Genomic DNA, 20,166 nt, shown 5'->3' with positions numbered 1-20,166 from the left:
TAATTCTAAGGAAGGTCAAATGTATAATCCTGCCACGTGTCCAGACGATTCTGAAAATACGTGGTATACTGCACTAATGACAGCCATGATGGGAAATTTCCCAAACGTCAAAAGGGCGTTCAGATGCTGGGCAACCAAAAAACAAGAAGAAAAATGTCCACTGGAGGGGCCGGCCCCGTGGCCGAGTGGTTAAGTTTCCGTGCTTCCCTTTGGCGCCCAGGATTTCGCTTGTTCCGATCCTGGGTGCAGACATGGCACTGCTTGTCAGGCCACGTTGAGGTGGCGTCCCACATGCCACAAGTAGAAGGACCTACAACTAAAACATGCAACTATGTACTAGGAGGATTTGGGGAGAAAAAGCAGAAAAAGTAAAAGGAAGATTGGCAACAGTTGTTAGTTCAGGTGCCAATCTTTAAAAAAGAAAAAATGTCCACTAGAGATTGTCTTATTTATATCTTTTCTATATATTGCCATGCTTAGTCTAACTTGCTATTAGTAACATAGTAAGTGCTAAATGAATGTCCGCTGAAAAAAAGGATCTGAACATGGTTTTTTAAATTACTGAATCTCACTATAATTGAAGCTTAAAGAGAGATACTTTGCTATTTTAACTCTATGTAAAGCACGATAAATATAAGTGTTATTTGTATGCAATGTTGCATTTAGAAAGCTTGAGAGCCAGAGTGGTTTACTGCAAAGAGAGACAAAAAAGATGTTTCATCTCAATATTGCTGTGTTCTCCTGTTGGTTTTCCCCCTATGGTGGAGACATTTTCTCCTGTGCCTAGAACAGATTTGGGGACATGGTAGGTATAGAATAAAAGTAGTTCTGCTATCATTAGCTGTGTAGTCTTGGGGAAGTCACATCAATTTAGCCATAGGTTCCTCAGTCACACACACACAATGTCTTAGTAATATCCGCCTTTTGTATTGTAAGCATCTCCTAGTCTATGGAGAGCTGTACAATTGTGCGATTGGGGTGGTCATGTGATGTACTTACAGCACAGTGCCTGCCACAGAGTATCCACTCAATAGAGGTTTATTGACTTTACGACAGTAACCCTTTGCTCTATTCTTAATACGGAATGGGGCGGATACCTAAGAAAGCGCGAAGTGCATTTACAAAAGTTTGCCCAGTGTGCTGGGGTTGAGGAGTTTTGGGAACTTGGTTCCCATAAAATCAACAATAACATTCAACCGGCTTGGTCCTCATCTCTAAAAGGTCAAACACCTCCCAACCGCCAATGGGCTCCCAGAGCTCGCGTTCCTTCCTTCGCTAACCACGGCCGCGCCCTCTAGGCGCCTGCCAACTGCCGCAAAGCCCCGCCTCCCAGGGCGGCCCCCCAATCGGCTGCGCGCTCCGGGCCCAACCCTCGCGAGTCACGTGACGCGCCCAGGCCCGCTTCCGGCGCGTCGCGGGCTGCTGACGTCACCGGGGCCCGGCGTCGCGTCAGGGCTGGCCGGTGGCGGCGGTGGCGGCGGCAGCGGAGGAGGCGATGGCAGCGGACACCGAGCGGGCTTGAGAGCTCAGACTTGCTCCCTCCCGCGCGACCTCGGGCCCGACGCGGAGCTGCGGCCCGAGCTCGCTCCGCTCCTGCTCCCTCCCCGGCCGCTGCCTGGGCGGAGGCGGAGGCGGAGGCCCGGGCTGGCCGCCCTGCTCGTGCCCCGGCTCGGCCCCGGACGACCCGGCTGCTGTGCGGAGAGGAGGCCGAGTCGGTAAGAGGCGGCGGCGGCGGCAGGGCCTGGAGGCCGCCTGGCCCCTGCCTGGCCGCCCGGGACGCCCCCGCGCTGATGTCTCTCTCCGGCCCGCTCCCCTCCCGCGTCCCTCCCCACAACTCGCCGCCCCTATTGTCTGGGCGCCGCCGCTCCCTCTCTCCCTCCCTTCCTTCCCCCCTGCCGAGGGCCGGACGCCTGTCAAACCTGGAGGCTTCTCCGGCTCCCTGCCAGCCCTGTCTGAGCCTTTCCTGTCTGTCTCTTGCCATCCCCCGCCAGCCCCGCGTCGCCCCGTGGCCATTCCCTGCCCGTTGCTTCACTTTCCCGGTGGTGTGTCTCCTTGGCTAATTTTCTCTTCCGTCCCGGCTTTCATCTCCCACACCTTTCACCATCCTTATATATATATTTGCCATTCTTTTTCGCTTTCTTTCCTGTTTTTACTCCTCTCCGTTCTCTCTGCCCCCCTTTCTCTTTTTGCTCCAAGTTTTCCCCTCCCCAGTTGACTGTCTTATTTTGTCTTACTTTTTTTCATTAATTCGAATCCCTCGTCATCCTCCCCTCTCCACCCAAGAAAAAGGGAATCTAGCTTTTTGTGGTTACTCTTCTCGAAGTGTCACTGGGGGATTATAGATCTTTACTGTTACTTCTTATGGGTTCTAAGTTTGATCCTAGGAAATGTTAGTGAACTGCCCCCTTACGAAGTTCTTCTTGCTGTGAAGAACAAAAGAAAAGGTTGATTCGATTTCTACACAAACGTTTAAGTAACTGCCGTGTATGTTGCACACCTCTGTTAAAAATATTCATAGGTTTGCTCTTTTTACACTGAATACCCTCTGGCCAAGCTTCCTGTTAAGTTTTTAATGCACTAATCCTTGCTGTTGCCGTGGCTGGAGGATATTCGCCCCCAACCATGGATATTTGAGTTTGATTTTACATATTTTCCTGGCCGGTATTGGTGTTACTTTTTTCCCCTCACCTATGGGATTCTTTCAAAGAGGAAAGGACAGCTGGCTTTTCTGTTTGCTGTTACATTTTGTCCTTTTTGAACTGTGACCAAGCCATTAAAAAAAATGACACAGTTGTGTGTTTTCTTTTTTAAACTGGGAGGAAGTATGGTCCTATTAGTAATTCTAAATAACAAAAAGGTTTTCAGGATCCCACCTCTCTTCCAGTAACAGCAGGTTTGCACTCCTGATTACCTGTTATATTTTGATTATGCTATTTCAGAATGCATTCAGATTCTCAAGTACTAGTTAGTGCAAAGAGGCTGCGTCAGGTGTGCTGGGTGTCCAGTGAGGCCACAAGGATAGTGAATAGTCCACCTGTCAGTGATCTAGAGAGGAATAGATACTCCTTTGTAGTTTTTTGTTTGAATGTTACAACCACTTTTATTGTCAATGTGGGCACTGTCTTATGTTGAAATATAGTAGAAATAAATTCTCAGAGTTAAATATATCCATATTATTATTGCTTATTGAATGTGAAGTGTAAGAAAGAAATTTCCTCTGCAACTTTGTATGTTAAAATTACTGACTCATTTGCCAGCAGGGTGTGAGATCATAGGTAATGAAAATCCTAATCACAAGAGGAATTCTTAAAATCTTCCCTGGCAGAGGAGTGTGTCTACTTCATCTTCCATCTTTGTGTGTTTCTTTAGTGTCTTATCTAGTGTTTTGTATTAGAGGCACTCAGTAAATATTTGTTGAAAAATGTCATTAATTTGTTCTCTTAAGAATTTCAATAATCATATTCCCGAACACTCAACTGTCTTGATTTTTCAAAGACTGAGAAATATTTTCAGCCGTTATGGAGAATTTTCTTGGGTATTTTCAAATTAAGATTTAAAGCATTTTAGCCATTAGCAAGTTTCAATGCCCATCTATTCATTCTTTTTAAGTAGTTATCTTTTCTATGTCCTTTTTCTTAATTCATTTTCAAGATTGCCTGCAAGTTGCACAGTACTTTACCTAGAGATACTCGTAATCATCATTCAAATTTCTTTAAAATTTGGCAGTTATTTTAACTTCTCATGTAATGTTTTTAAAATTCTGTTTAATTCCCTGTGCATTTTATGCATCGGAATCTAACTTTTTTTTTTTCTCTTGAGGTAGTGAAAAGAAAATATTGAAGAATAGGATCTCAAGATGAGCAAAAAGCCCCCAAATCGTCCTGGAATCACTTTTGAGATTGGTGCTCGTTTGGAGGCACTGGACTATTTACAAAAATGGTATGGAAAATATGGAACTCTTAACTTAAAGCACATCTGTAGCCTTACCTATGATGGTTAGTTGCTGTTCTCCTGACAATGGCAGAAACATTAATGTAGTCGCATTTTGAATACATGTATACATTGTTTTTAGTTTTCCTGCTGTTCAATAGACTTTGCAGGTTTAGCGTTTTTTTTTTTTAATCGAGGAAGATTGGCCCTTAGCTAACATCTGTTGCCAGTCTTCCTCTTTTTGCTTGAGGAAGATTGTTACTGGCCTAACATCTGTGCCAGTCTTCCTCTGTTTTGTATGTGGGACACCACCACAACATGGCTTGAGAGCACTGTGTAGGTCTGTGCCTGGAATCCGAACCCGTGACATGCCAGCCGCTGAAGCAGAGCGTTCGAAGTTAACCACTACGCCACCAGGCTTGCCCTGTGTAAGTTTAGCATTTTTGTCTCTATATCTCATATTCTATATAATTATTTTCAGTTCTTAAACACCTAAATATTTTCATTTTCATTTTAGGTGTTCGAGAACTGAAAATAAGATACAGAGAGAGTATCAGTACCTGGGTGTACTTAACAGGAGCTTGACTGGTGGTGGGAGGGAGGGGATTAATCCAAACAACCAGCTTCGCAAGTTTTGGATAAAACTTGATATAAGTCTATTTTCTTGGCTTTCAAACTACAGAATATGTTGATGGTTAGTAGTCATTATTCACTAGCCTACCTAAAACCAAAAACCAAGTTTACCTCCTCCTTCCCTAGAGGGCCGTGGCCTAAAGATAGGTTATTACTGTCTCCCGTACTAAATGGGCAGTCATTCCAGACCTTCTCTTATTTCTTCTCCCATTCTGGCCGTCTGTGATAGGTGGTGAATTTAGACACCCCAACATACCCCTTACATAAAGGGGTAAAACCACCTGGAAAGGAGAGAGGGGAAAGCGGCACACAAGGGACACGGGACCACGTAGGAATAACGAGGATTCCCTCTTTCTCCCAGGGAATGCATTCCTTTTCCTATTAGCTGGCCTCTAGTTCTGCCCTCTGGGATGGTGTCTCTTGTTGCCATTCTCAGCCCCTACCCTGAGAGGGGCATTTGAGCGATTCCTCTCCTGGGGGTGGGGCTGCCTCAGCTCCTCTTGAGGCCTTTTCATTTTGATACAGGGTCTAGGGGTTCAGCAACTCCAGACCTTTTGACATTTTTTCTCATTATAGCTCCCTTAGAAACATAGTGGACATTTTGTAGATTTGCTTTTGGTTGATTTGCTTTAAGTCAGCTTCCTGAGTTGGCAATGGCAGGCAGAGAAATCTTGTCTAGTCATGATATTTGACTTCAGATCAGGCTGGGGTTTTTGTCTCTTAGTGTCTGGCATTAGAACTCTGTGTATGTCCCTCACCTCCAGCTTAATGGGCTCTGTCTTGGGCTCTGCTTGAGACAGTTTGAAACTACAGTGTAAAGCAGGAAGGCACAGTTATTTCCTCTCATGGCTTCAAGCTGCATTTCAGTGGGTAGTTGTTTTTAGGGGATTTAATTGTTACTCTCATCAGGTGGAGAGTGTAACAGTAGTTCTCAGGAGGGGCTTGGGAGCACCTGGGGCCGAGTAGTAGCATCTCTCATAGTCATGAAGCTAAAAATTATCTCCAGATGTTGCCGGATGTTCATGGGGAAGCACACATGCTCCTGGCTGAGGGTCATTGCATTAGACTGTACTACAAAAGATGCCGCTTTGGTCAGGAATTGCTATCTTTAGTTCTGATTTGACCAAAAGAAGCTTTTCACTCTGAAGGCACACTATTGAATCTCTTGTAATTGAAGAATACGAGAAATGGTACTTCTTCTTTGATGTTAATATTAATCTTGTTATTTTTTTTCGTTTTTTAAACGTTACTGGCTTTTTGAATCACTAGTTACTTCATATTATTGTATTTGCATAGGCTTCTAAACTGACAAAATTGCAATTGAACTAGCTTCCAGTTTGGAGAAGCACATGGTTTATTAGTTCTCTCAGTGGTTTTTAGGGATATTAACATAATCAGCTTTGGTGTCAGTAGGAGATTCACTTTTAGTGGTGAAATGTTTCCTGATTCAACAACTGTTAAATTGATGATTCAGTAGTTAAAAAGATGGTAAAAAAAGAACTACTTTCAAAATCAAGCCTGAGTGTGCTTTTAGAGTATTTGGAGTTTCAGAGAACAAATGAAAGTTGTAGCTTAAATTTTTTCATTGTCTGATGCTTCTTAGCAAGAAATTCCTAAGTGCTTGTGCTTAGGTAGGGCGACGACGTGCTATGTACTCATTGATGAAGTCTAGATTTAGTACTAGTGAGCTCCCTGCTTGCTTGCTTATTTTCTTCTGTTGCATGCATACTGAATGCTTAGTCTGCCACATTTATTCCATTCATTTGGGAAAGTATTGAGTCCCTGTTGGATAGAAATGTCTTTTTAACTGTTATAGGCATTGGATAGGGAGGGACGAGCAGGAATGCAAATACTGCTTGCTGTCTCTGCACTCAGAACATTTACAATAGGCAGTATACCTATTACAAAGGAAATAACTTGCCACAGGTTGATACATTACTTTTTAAAGAGAAGTGCAAAGGGAAATTTGTGATAGTGGAACACCCCAGTTGGCAATTTATCCTGTATGTAAAAGGATTTTCCTATATAAAAAAGGAAAATAATTTTTAGTATATGCCCCAGAAATAAAAGGATATTGCTTCTTGACCCTTTGGTTAAGATCAAGTGTGGAAATAGAAGGATAAGTTCTGAATTTAGAGGGCAGAAATAAACTGAAGCTAAGCTCCCACTTTTAGGTTTGGGTAGATTTGATTTAATAGGAAGACTCAATCTGTTTTTCTTAGGAAAACTACATTATTACTGCTTGAGCAAACCATACCACGTATTCTTTAAAGTTCAGGAAGATATTTCATCCTTAAAAATAGAATACACTCTGCATTTTTAAGTAGTGATTTATTACTTTTTGTTTTCCAAGTAGCTTTCCATCTACATCGGAAAACTCATTGTCGGTTTAACTCTTTACTGATGCTGGTGGATGCAGGCCCGAGAAGCTGTGGAGAGGCCAGCTGTCTTCAGTTCAGCTGTGTCGTTTTTGATCTTTGGATCTCTTCTAGACTTATAAACCGAACTCTTAGTAGTGTGTATTGCTTTAATTTTTAAAAATTTTGTAGTTTTACTTAACACGTTTTGTTTAGTTTCTTTCTCAATGATCTGTTAATTTAAAAATTGTTCAAAGACTTTTAGTATGCCAGTGTTCATAGCTCACACAATCATTTTCTATATCATCTCCATCATATTTTCCATTGCATCCTCTGTACATCCAAACCTTGACATACCAGTTTTATAATCTCTTGAATGCAGTAACATCATGAGAATGAAAACGGGATACAGGAATGTATTTGGGGAGAGAGAAAGTTCAGAGTTGAAGTTATATTGGAGACACTGTAAGTGGATTCTAAAGACAAAAGAGGCAGGTTCAAATTCAGACTGTCATTTTCTGATTCTGCAACTATGAGTAAGTCCTTGAACTTGGTTGGCTTATCGCTAAAATGGAAGCAGTGTTACTGGATTTTACTCACAGGATTACTTTAAGGATTCAATAAAATAATGTATTTAAACTTGCTTCAAATTCTACAAAATAATACATGATTATAAACCACTGAGGTAAATGCAAGGGAAGAGAGAACTGAAAAAAAAATCTTTGGGGATCGGAAAACTTAAGTATATAAGTTTTTAAATGTAGCTTTAGTTTTGACGTGAGAATGGCCTGGAATGTAAAAGGAAATCCTGTAATTGCGATAAGCTATAAACCATTTTTTTGAGGTGGTAATAAAATCTTTATGTTTCTGCAGAGTTTTATAGTTTACAAAGCACCTTTGCAAATATTAAAGTATCTGGTCATTCTGAATATTGTTCAGTAAGAAGTGATGAAATCAAACTAGTTTTGACTACTGATTTAACTTCTTTTGATTGAAATAGTTACTCTACAGCAAGTGACTTAGTTATGAAAACAAAACAAATCAAGTGATATGCTCTGGTGTTATTCTTAAAATAAATTTGAAATTATAGTGTCAATGTAAAACATTCAGATGAGTTATGCTCTTCTGACCTTTTTGAGAATATTTCTATTTAATCTCTTCTAGATCTAAAGGAAAGGAAAATGAAAGATAAAAAAATGTGGAGATGCCTCCAAGTATCAGAGTTTGATAGAACAGTGTAAATTTGAATTGGCAAAAGGCCGTTTCCACACATTTGGAGTTTTTGAACTGTATGGAACATTTGCAAATGTGAGTTTTTAAAATGTTCTTGAACAGAATTTTCATAGAGTGGGAAAATTGAGGAAATTTAGATTGTAGCAAGTACAATTTAAATAAAAGTACATATTTTCTGAATAAAAAGGGTTGCTTTTTTCTAATAGGATTCAGCTAATTAAAGGAAAACATTGTGTAGAGATACGTTGTGTGATCCGTATTTGGGATAGACGAGTACTCCTGAAAAGTAGTATGGAGAGCAAATTTTAAAACTGAAATCGTATTTAAATTATATTAGGTGAGTTTGAAGTTTGTAGAAACATTAGGTGAATTCTTTTAATATACAGTTTCTTATGCTAGTAGGAATACAATTTTGTCTTTTGTATATTGTGTTTCCTAAATCTGTATGTACTTGAAAAATATTGATTTCTTATTTTGAGTTGCTAACTACCTTTGAAAATCTAAGATTAAGGATTCTTCCTGCCAGGAACTCTAAATTGAAATCTCTTAAGATTTTTTAAAAATTCTGAGATTGTTTACATTCAGAAAGTCACATATTTTGAATCTTAAGATCTAAGTGAACCCTCACTTTAATCCTCCAGCAGGTCTGCACCAGTGCACAAACGTTTTAGTTGTTTAGTTTTTAAAATTTTCACGGAAGAAAGCCCCATAAACTTGCGGAGAGAAAGTTCTTCCCTCCCTCCCTCCCCCACCATAGGTGCTGAAAGCAGATTAGAAGTAGGGCGGAGTAGACGCATTGACTTGAAAGCATACCTGCTTTGTTCTTGTTCTTGCCCTAATGTTCTTTCCGTTTGTTGATTTATTTTTTATAGAGCTTTGTCTTATATGCTTACATTTTTTGCTTATCTTTGTTTTCTTGCAAGGCAAGAGAAAAGGAGTATTGGAAAAACTAAATTTAACTGAAAGTCAGAAAATGTGGGTTCTAGGTGCTGTTTGCTGTGAACTGTGTGACCTCGGAGGGTTACTTCTCTGCTTTAATGTCCTGAAAGTGAGGGTGTGGCATACTGGATGGTTTTTCAGGTTCCTTGAATTAGAAACTCAAACTCTTTTATCTATTTTTCACCTATTCAGTGATGACAGATTTTTTTAATATCATTTTTAGATAGGTAAATAATATGCACTTCAGGCAGGAGTAAGATAGACAAGGCGTAGAAGTCATATGCAGCTTGCTAAAAATTTCTGGTCACCAGAAGAAGAGAAAATGAGTTGAAAAAAGTGAAAAGTTATATAGAATTTGGAGCAAAAATATAGAGGTTTGAAGTATTTGGAGTTTACTAGTATTGGGCAGCTTATCATCTTTTCTCCAGTCTGCTCTCCCACTCATTTAAATGCTTTTTAATTAACTGTTTAATTTTGAAATTACTTAGAATCATAGCTGTTGGCTTAAAAGAGTATATTTGTCCAGTAGGTTGCTTTAACTCACTGACTTTCCATGTGGTAACAATTCACTAACAAAGTGATTCTTTTACAAAGTTCATTGATTCCCTTCCCCTGAAGGGTCTGTTTGCTGAGCCCAACGCTCACAGCTTCAGATTCAGCAGGTCTGAGGTGGGGCCCAATAATTTGCGTTTTGCTGTTTGTTGATGCTGCTGGTCTTGCTGGTCTGGGGACCACATGAGAACCGCTGGTCTAGACTATACAGAATTATTAACCCGAAGATAACGTTTTTGAGGTGGATGGCAGTGGAAATATCCGGGATTATTTTTTGAATTTGTAGTCTGTTTTAATTGTTTATGTTAGTTGGAGGAAATAAAATAAATAAAACATTAGTACATTGCAAAGTGATACATGATCCAAAAATCTTTTTTGCTCTTTTTCAGTAGAATAGAATAGAACCTATTGACCTGCATGTACTTTGACGTGCTCTAGTTTTCTTGCTCCTCCTCTTGCTGTCGTCTCCAGCCCCACCTGGCTGTGTGGTCGTTGAGGTTTAGGCTCTTGTTGCTAAATCAAACAACACTATCTGTGGTTATAGTTGATCATGGATTGGCTTTTATGAGATATGATTTCTGTAGTGATTTGGGATTTATAGAAAATATTCATTATGTCACTTGACTTTTACAAGAACCCTGTCAGGGTTGACAGGGATGATCTCTCCCAGTGTAGAAGTGACAGATCTGAGGAACGGAGATGTTCAGACTGTTCATTCCCGTTCATCCAGCCAAGCGTCACCTCATAGCCAGGTTCTTTTGGCTCCAAGTCTAGTGATCCCTTTACTGCAACCCATTGCCTTATTCATCGACACCCTGAAGCTTTGAGCCTCAGCTTCAGGGAGTAAATGGGCTCAGTGTTCCTAGGCCATCTGCATTCCTGAGTGGCTCTAGTGATGTGCACATGTCTGGTGGCTAGACGGGCCCTCAGAGTCCAGCATGCCTGCCACTCTTGTTCTGTGGAATGAGAGAGCTTCTGTGAGGCAAGTTAGCTTCAGTCCTCTCGTCCTAGAGTCTTCCTCCCAAGCTTACTTTAGAATCAAACCTTCAAGCTAATGATTTTCCAACCTCCTTCATAAGAACCTCAGGCTTATTGTGTTGTGCTTTGTGTGTGTTCATGTAACGGCAAGGGTTGGACCAAGAAAGAAGACAGTTTTTTGTGCTCATCTGGCATTTGGTTGAAGCTCAACCACCGCATATCAGACACATCCCACTCCCTATTCGTTACATCATTCCTGCTGAATATTATTATGCATTGTGAGGTTTTACACTTGTCACATCACTTAGATAGTGCTCTATTTTGTGGTGAGAAGTTGATTAAAGCCACTAGTTGGGAAATAATTTATCTGCAGTGGTAGTCAACTCTACTAAAAAGAATGTTTTGCAATTCTAGTTTTGCTGAGTAGACAGAACTGATATCTGCAGATACTTAAGGGTTTTTAATTTTGTTTTTAAATGATTTATTTTTTAACTGAGGGTGAAAATACTAGTTTTAAGTTTCAAAGAAATTAAAGTTTTAAAAGAAATTAACATGATATTGAAAAGGCAGCTTAGTTTTGCTATTCTTTATAAGGATCCCAGTGTTTTAGTATTTTTAAGTGACTTTATTTTTGAAGGACTATTGACCATCCCTGAGACCACCTCCCACAGATCATTAGCACATGAAAGTTTTATTTTCATTAAATTAGAAATTGATATGCAAGTGTTATGTTATTTCAGTAATTATAGTTAACTCAACTTTGAGAGACTTGTTACAGTAAAATTGAAGAAAGAATGTACATATTTATATAATATTCAGTGTGTCTGTTTTCTCATTGCCAAAAATCAACCCTCTTCCATTAAAAATGAATATGTTTCTAGTACATCATGGTTAGCTAAGGTACTGAAGTATAAGCTACTTATATGAAATGATAAATATACATGGCGTAGCCCCTGTTAACTCATAAGAGGTGCCCAGCAAAGTTTATTGAATTTTGGTGGGTTGATAAAGAATGAACCCAAAAGTTTTGAGGATATCATGAAATCTGGTTACCATTGCAAAAAAAAAAAAAATAGAATTATGATTTACTGGTTGAAAACTAAGCATAGAATGATATTTTTCAAACTAGATTAGCAAATTTCATTTCATTTTTAAAGTCACCTAGTATTTTTCAAGAGTTCTATGACAAATCATATCCTAAATGTCCTATCTTAATTTTAAATTTTTATCTTATGACAATTTTCAAACATCATAAAATTTAAACTACTTTCCTTTCTCAGACTTTTTCATTTTAATAATCTGATGATGTTTCATACTTAGGCATAGTTGAGATGCAGTGTGCCTTTTGTTTTGAGAAATTTTAATAATAAAAGAGCCTTTTTGCTTTGCTTAGTCTTTTTATGCATGGGGGGCTATTTATTGTGTACAATATAATAAAAGCTGTTTTCCATACTCTTTGGGCTAACAAAAACCAACTTTAGGTACTGTTTATATCAAAAGCAGAAGATTAACGTTAAATTTGCAAGAAAAAATAAAGAGATACGTAATTTGAGTTTCATACTGTTTTTATCTGTTTTCAGTACCTCTTGGGTAAAGAGCCCCCTATATTTGAAACACTGCAGTTAAGTGGGACAAGAGCTGAAAATCATCAGTTGCGAGGTGCAGAATGTATAATTATCAAAAGCACAGTATTTAAGGACAGACAAATCTCAGTTCAGGAATCCACCACTTATTACCTGTTTTTACTTGAGCAAGTTCCTTAACCTTTCAGCGACTCTGTGACCTCCCTTTAATACCTGGGGACAATGGTAGTAACTAACTCAAAGGGTCCTTTGAGGATTAAGCAAGACAGTGCATGTGAAGAGCTTAGCATGGGTTCTGCCGAGTGGTAGGCACTTAATAAGTGTTAGCTTTAATAATAATAATAGCGTGAGCATTAGTTATTCTAAGAAAGTAGAATCTGGTGGGAGAGGAGTCGGTGTAAATTCTTAAAGCTTTAATCGATAGGCATGTAGACATATATGGCTATGTGTTGTAGAAAAGTGATTTTTTAAGTGCTAAATTTTAAGAAATAAAAACTGGGTGGACTGCAGCCTGCTAGAGTTCAGAGTTTTGTGACAAAGTAACAAAGAATTTGGTTATGTTATTCTGAACAGCTCACGGGAAGTGCAGAAACTCAGTGAAATACTGTTGATGTGTTTTGGTAGAATGGAAAAGGAATTCTGGATAGTCTGATTGATTGTTACAGTAGGACATGGTAGTGAGTATAGAGGCTGTGGTGTAGGCACTTTGGTTTGCTTAGACCTGAGGGTATGAATGAATGTAGGCATGGCAGGAGATTCAGGTGCTAAGGAAGTAGAGGAACAGGAATTTAAGTCACTGATCTGAAATGAAACCTTAATTTGAAAGGGGACTGCCACAAGATTCTAAAGGAAAACACATAGTTAACTCTGATCTTACCTGTTCTTTGCTGCAAAGCTTGTGGACAGGTAGGAAGCAGGGCAGTCTGAGAGCTTGTACTGGGTGTGTGTTCTGGGGATGAATGGATCTAAAAAGAGGACCTGAGGGATAATGTGGCGAGACCCTTAGAATTCAGTGTTGAAGAATGTGATTTTGACATACAAGCTATCATTTGAATGTTGAAATTCTAGATTCTTTTGTATTTATACTTTTGGAATATCAGATTGAATTAATCAAAAGACTTTTGTTTTCAGTGTTGTTCTTGAAGTGTGAAACATTAACATGCAGTATCTGAAAGCACTTCATCTAAAAATACTATAATAGCGTTAGGTGACATTGTTTTTGTAGTTAGAATCAATGAGTAAATGGGAGAGAAAACACTTGAAAATCATAAAGCATAAATGTAAATTTAAAGTGCTTCCAGAAAGCTAAGAATTTTAAACTGTTATTAGGTTACAAGAATATTCTGTTTGCTTTGGATTACATTAATTTTTATTATTTGGCGTATAATCCTCTCCCTGACAATCATGTGTAAGGAAGTTCTTACCTCTCTATCTGTAGTTCTTCTAAGGTGTTTTAGTCATTTTTTATGACACTGTGTTAGAGTTTCTTACTTAGGAAGTTCTTGTCCACAAAACTGTTTTGAATTGTTAATCCTGACTTCCTAAGATTCTGCTAACATTTAGATTATGTTTAAGTCGTATTTCAAATGTATTTCTTTCTTAAAAAATTAAAGAACTGCTTTCTCCAAGAGAACATCTAATTTAGATACTCTTTCTGTAATATGTTTTATTATACTAGCTATTACATTATATTGTAATTTTAACTTGTTTGATTCTCTTTTTCTCTCCCCTTCCTTTTGAATTTGAGTTTTTGATTGGAATAATGTCGTGTTTGTAGTTTGATTCCTACCTCGGTGTCTGATACATAGTGAATTAGCAGTTGAATGTTGTTGAGTTAAATGAAATGAATGAGGAACTGTCAATTTTGAAATTTATATAAATTAGAAATTTTAGTATAAACAAGAAAAGAACTATTATTTAAAATACACAATTTGAATAATTTATTGGGCAATTTTTACAGATACTTTGTCTTTTTGATTAATATGATACTGATTCAAATGATTAGTTAAATCCCCTAGTGAGTTCTGATGGTCTTTAGGACATTTGATAATGTTATCTGGCCTTGCTTACTGGATTGTAACCTATCAATGAGTAGTAGCAACTCTCTCCTTTGCCTTAAGTGCAAGAGATGCTAGGCCTTAAGTGTATCAAGGAATTTCCTTGTCATTTCCTCATCGTTGACTTTATCAGTACAGATAAAAGTCTGGGTATATCAAACTAGATGACAAATAGAATGAGTTCCCTAAATTCAAATAAGATTTAAGTGTTTTACTGCTACTGCGTTGACTATAACGGAATTTTTTTTCAGTTTGTCAGATTATACTTCTGGCATAGCTGCATGCCCATCATTTCTTTATTTCTTCCAAGGATAATGGAACACCTATGGTTTGAGTGTTAATAGATGATCTTGCCTTCCAGAAGTTTCTTTTTTTTGATCATGGACCCCTTTGAAAATCTGATTAAAGTTGAGAACTCCACCTCAAGAGACATACTCGTTTATGTCTACACCAGACACACAGCATTTTGCATACAGCCTCAGGGAATCGTGGTCTCCTGATCGAGTGAGTGAGTCAGGACCTGCCCATGTAAAACAGTTCACAGTGTAAGCCAGCACAGGAATTCATCTGTAACAGTAATTCCCACTTTAGGTTTCTCATGTTCTCTTTGTGTTTTGAGAACCCTCAAGAGTTGATATCGTCAGGGAGCAGACACAGTATATTCAGTGTATAGGTAACCTCTTTGGTCAGTGTCTGGTTCTGACTGGATTACAGGGTTAATCTGGAATCCATAGGTCTTGCTACTCTCTGAACAATCTTGTACAAGTGTGAGGCACCAGTGACAGTGTTAAAATGCTGGTAAGATGAGGCAATAAACTGTTACAAGAGTTCAGAGAAGGTGAAACAATTTTTATTCTTGTGATGACCTTGCTCTACTTTGTACTTATAGCCACAGTTTAACTTGACCATTAGAGGACTTTGGCCACACTGATTCAGAAAGGGTCCCAAGAAGTCAAATGAAGGATTACAAGAGTAGAATTGCATGTATGAAAATTCTGTTAAATTCAAGAAGAATCGTTGTAAACTCTTCTCAGTCTTTCTGAATGCTAACAGCCAATTTTAGGGTGGATTGTTTTTTCTTGTTAAGTTTGCTGAGAGTAAACTCTGTTTTCTAGGATTCAAGTATGAAAGATATGAGAGCAAGGTAGGCCAGAGCAGTGGAGGCAGTCCCTGTTTTCTGTACAAGGAAATATCGTTTATGCAGTGCTTGCATTTTGAAGTGGGGTTAGACTAGGGAAGCTGATAGTGGAAATTTCATGTTTTTTTGCAGTAACAGATGATATGGGGTAAGAAAGCTCTATGTAGAATTTTGGCATTGAGGTTGCCTTCTCTCCATTTTTTTCTTTTGAACCCTTGAGAGATGCCAACTGTAGTGTTTTTTTTCTTCTTATCCCTGATTGTTTTAACTCCAAAATACATCTCCCACTTCTGAGATCTTTTCCCAAATCATTTATAAATGTCTGGGACTCAGTCTAATCACGATTCTTTACTCTAACAGCTTTCCATGATTCAGCCTTTAAAAAAATGACAAAACAAAAACACTATCACTGCATCTTCCACATTCAGCAAGAAAAATATTACATTCCAGTCACACTCAATTATTATAAAACATAAATCAAGCATCAAAATAATGTTGCTGTATTTCAACATAGGCATTTGTGAATACATTTGTTCAACAGTATTTTTCATTTACTATGTGTATCAAAGCATTGTTACTATGGGCCATCTGCCAGAACAGGGAGGTCGTTTTACTGTATGGGACTATGTAATAAATTGCCATTTTGTGCAGTTTACCCTGTATAGCAAAGATTTTGATGTTAGGATTTCTTCTGAGGTGTAACTGATAATCAAATTAAGTACAAACATTAAGGGATTCCCTGTTGTTTGTAGAATTAAGGGTCATTTGATTGATTTGCTATTTCAAAGCTCTTTAGTTTGAACCTAGCTAATCAGTCCAATCTGATGTCCCACTATTCTCCTTTATTCACCTTCCTACTTACTGTGTCATCTAGCCAAAGGGAACTGTTTCCTTGAATTGCCTCTCCAGTCTCTGACCAGGAGGTCCTTGAGGATGGAAACTACATCCTTCTTGTCTCTGAATCCTCCTTGTCTGGCTGATGGCCTAACCCTGAGCAGCATGATGTTTTAAGTAAATGAGCATTGATTGAATAAATGAGTTATGCTCTGTGTGTACACTTTGTACCATGCTCATTAAGTCTAAATCCTAGAAGTCTCCCACCAAGACCAATGTAGATAATGTCTCCCAAGGACTTTCATTGAACTCCTCAATTTTCTCTAAACAATTACTAATAGTTTCTTATGTACAATTTTTGTATGTTCTTCCCAGTTTACCATGTATGATGTAATTACTTTGATACAGACCTTGTCCCATTTCTCCTATATAGCCTTTTGTGCCAGTTAGTTTTGGCTTTGAATACTCTACATATATTCTGGGACAGTCTTCTGTTAATTGGGGACTGTTATCTGTACTTTGGATGGTTACCAGGGTCCAATGAGATAAAAGTATATACAGAGCAGTTGACACTCAGTGAGGAAAGAACATAGAGCCTGACACACATGTGACTCTTAGTAAATATTCTGATTCTTCTCTCTCTTCTCGTCTGACTCTAAGCTAAGCTCCTTGAAGGTAGAAGTTAATAGTGTTTCCTTTTCACCTACCCAGAGTGCCTCGTAAGTGCCTTAATCTTATTAGATGCCCAAATGTATGTTGAATGAATGAACAGAAATTTGGAGATTCTTGATAATGGTAATATTTATGGCTCTTTTATTTAAGATTCAAAATTTGATTAGTAAACTATAAAAATTAAAACAGATAATAACCTTGGATATTCGTGTTACTTATTTAAATCTTGGCCTTCGTTGAAGTTTGCATATCAATCTCTAGATATTTATGTAAGGAGTATAACATGCTGTAAATTATCCTGAAGTAGTTCCCTGAAATAGAATTTTTAGTCTGGTGGTTACGTCAGGCATCCTCTTAGCCAAGAGAATTTGAAATATTTTAGGAAAACTCTTAAGTTACTTAAAAATGCAATCCAGATTTGTTATTTGAACTCAGATTCTGACTCTTTGCTGAATTCAGTCATGTTATGAAAATAAAGATGTGTTTGACTCTGTTACTGTGGACTGTTATGACTTTGAGAAATGTTTCAAAAATACAGAGTTGTGTACAGTCGTGTGTTGCTTAATGATGGGGATACATTCTGAGAAATTCGTCGTTAGGTGATTTCATCGTTGTGGGAACATCATAGAGTGTACTTAGACAAACCTAGATGGAATAGCCTGCTGCACACCTAGGCTCTGTGCTACTAATCTTATGGGACCAACATCGTGTATGTGGTTCTTCATTGACTGCAACGTTGTTATGCGGTGCACGACTACATTTAGAATTCGAAGGAACCTAGAGAATAAAACCCTTATTTTTTGTTCAAAATTAAAAAGATGTGATAATAAACATATGAAATTAGAAATTTACCAATTTTTATGGTTGATAGAAAATCTCTTTACAATAAAGTGGCTAGTGCATGTTGAAAAATAAACTAAAGGACAACCTTATCTCTAGGCTTCCCTTACTGCTATTGGCAATTTTTATGTTTTAAAAACTAGAACAGCAAAACCAAATCAGAGCAACACTGCAGAAAACAAGCTTTATAGCATCGATTCTAAATGGTTGGAGTCAGCGTGTTGTGCACCTCAGGGATTATGTTAATTCCCCAGGTTTTCTTGTTTTTATGCTTTTCTTTAACAAAATGTTCCCTCACCCACACTCACTTCCCCAAGAAAACTAAGAGTACGATCTAACTTAAGGTTATAGTTGAGGTGACAGCCTTCTTAGCTCTGAAGAAACGTGTAGATTGTGTTCATCTAACACCACTTTTTGTTCATGTTGAACATTCCCTGAGTGGCTGGTATGGTCTGTCACTGTGCTAGATGCTGGGGAACAGAGGTGGATGTGACTTAGTTATTCCCTGAAGCTCACAGGCCAGAGTAGCTTCTAACCTCATCTTCCTTAGATCTGTACTGTCCCGAGAAGTGTGAATAATATTCCGTGATAAAAGGGGTACATAGTTCTTTAAGTTTGGTAATAGCGAATGCTTGGTCTCCATCTAAGCAGTTTGTCTTCTTTTAATCCAGTATTTTCTTAGCATATTTGACTGTGGGGCCCTTTTTTGTGTCGAATGTGTCAACATCTCAAGGTTTGGCAGTCTGTCCAGAGGTGATTCTGATGGCGTGGGTGCAATGAGAGCAGCAGGGGGAGGGCAGTTGGGGAAGTCTTCACACAAGTGATGACGAGTATACAAAGGAAGGCAAGGGCAGCGTAGGGCCAGGCAGAAAGAACAGTGTCTAAAGCACAAATGTGTGTCAGAGCATGGTGTGTGTGAGGAATCCAGACCATTTGGTATCGTTAAACCAAAGTGGGGAAAGAAGCTATACCAGAGAACAGTTCAGGAACCCTGAGCTGTGCAAAGAGCCTCAAAGAGCACGAGTGAGCTGTGAAGCAGGTAGCGACGGGTCCTAAATTTCTCTTGTGAAAGGTTTGGCGTGCTTCCACAGGGAAAAGAAAAATTCCAGATTCATCAAAAACTAGCAAAAATAGGAGAAACTGTTATGGCTGTCATCTACCATGTGCTGCTATTGAATTCTTAAGGTTATTTAATGATATTTTTTAAAAAAAATTTGAGTCATCTGAACATTTAATACATTAGGAATGATGAAGACGTTTTCTTTGTTAAAAGTTTCAAGTGAACTAATTTCTATTTTGGAATTAATCGTGGAAGAATCATCACACATGAAGACAGAACAATGTGATGTGGTTTTTGTATTTTTACATTTAAGGTTTGAGCTTTCCCTGCCATCGCTGATGCTCCTTATAAAATCTTGGAAAATATAGAAAAATAGAAGAGATAGACTGCTTTTATGCTATATAAAGACAAATGTTCATGTTGGTATTTTTTGCTAGACAAATTTATTTTACATACTTATAATTCTACTGAACATAGTGCTACTTCTTTTTTACATTTTCCCGTATTATAAATTATTTGTAAATACCGCATTTAAAGACCATGTGATATTCCATTCAGTGGATATACCATTGTTTTTATAGCTTTACAGCCTTCAGTTTTCCTAACCATAGTTTTAGATGGTTTCTATTTTCTTTTTTGTTAGAGGTGTTTCATATATATAGTTCCAGAATTACAGTTATTGGGTCAATAAGTAGAAATATGTTTAAGACTCTTGAAGCTTGTTATCAAATTACTTCCCAAGACAGCGCAGTAATTTATATTTCCACTGGGAGTGTATTAAAGCATTTATTTCATTAGGTATTGAGAACGGTCGTTTAAAAAAAAGAGACAAAAATAATAAAGCAAACTTTGCTGGTCCAGTAGTGTAAAAATATGGATCCATATTGTTTATGGTTTTAATGGTAACCAATATTTCATACTTTTTAATACTTTTTGTAAACAAATGTAAGAATTTTCTCTTGATATGAAGCTCTTTTTGTTTTTAGGATTTTTTTTTTATTGAGGTCCTAATAGTTTATCACATTGTGATATTTCAGTTGTACATTATTATTTGTCAGTGGTCATATAAATGTGCCCCTTCACTCCTTGTGTCCATCCCGCAAACCCCTTCCCTCTGGTAACCACTAAACTGTTCTCTTTGTCTGTATGTTTGTTTATCTTCCACAAATGCTTGAAATCATGTGGTGTTTGTCTGTTTGCTTAACATAATACCCTCAAGGTCCATCCATGTTGTTGCAAATGGGACAATTACAATTTTTTTTTTTTTTATGGCTGAGTAGTATTCCATTGTATATATACACCACATCTTCTTTATCCACTTGTCAGTCAATGGGCACTTGGGTTACTTCCACGTCTTGGC

The 20,166-nt window shown here is 38.2% G+C and overlaps 1 protein-coding gene across 1 annotated transcript in view; it reads left to right on the top strand.

Annotated features, from left to right (window-relative positions):
- Positions 1 to 1,437: 1,437 nt before the first annotated feature.
- PHF20L1 (PHD finger protein 20 like 1) overlaps positions 1,438 to 20,166 on the top strand; it is a 73,262-nt gene continuing 54,533 nt past the window's right edge. The window contains exons 1-2 of the mRNA XM_046641860.1: positions 1,438 to 1,715; positions 3,824 to 3,939. Coding sequence (XP_046497816.1) covers positions 3,857 to 3,939 — 83 coding nt within the window. The 5' untranslated portion in view covers positions 1,438 to 1,715; positions 3,824 to 3,856. The remainder of the gene's footprint in view (positions 1,716 to 3,823; positions 3,940 to 20,166) is intronic.

Source organism: Equus quagga, chromosome 16 (genome assembly GCF_021613505.1).
Source record: "Equus quagga isolate Etosha38 chromosome 16, UCLA_HA_Equagga_1.0, whole genome shotgun sequence".
NCBI classification, from domain to species: domain Eukaryota; kingdom Metazoa; phylum Chordata; class Mammalia; order Perissodactyla; family Equidae; genus Equus; species Equus quagga.
The sequence above is the reverse complement of the archived record's forward strand: the minus strand, read 5'-3'. Positions and strand labels throughout refer to the sequence as shown.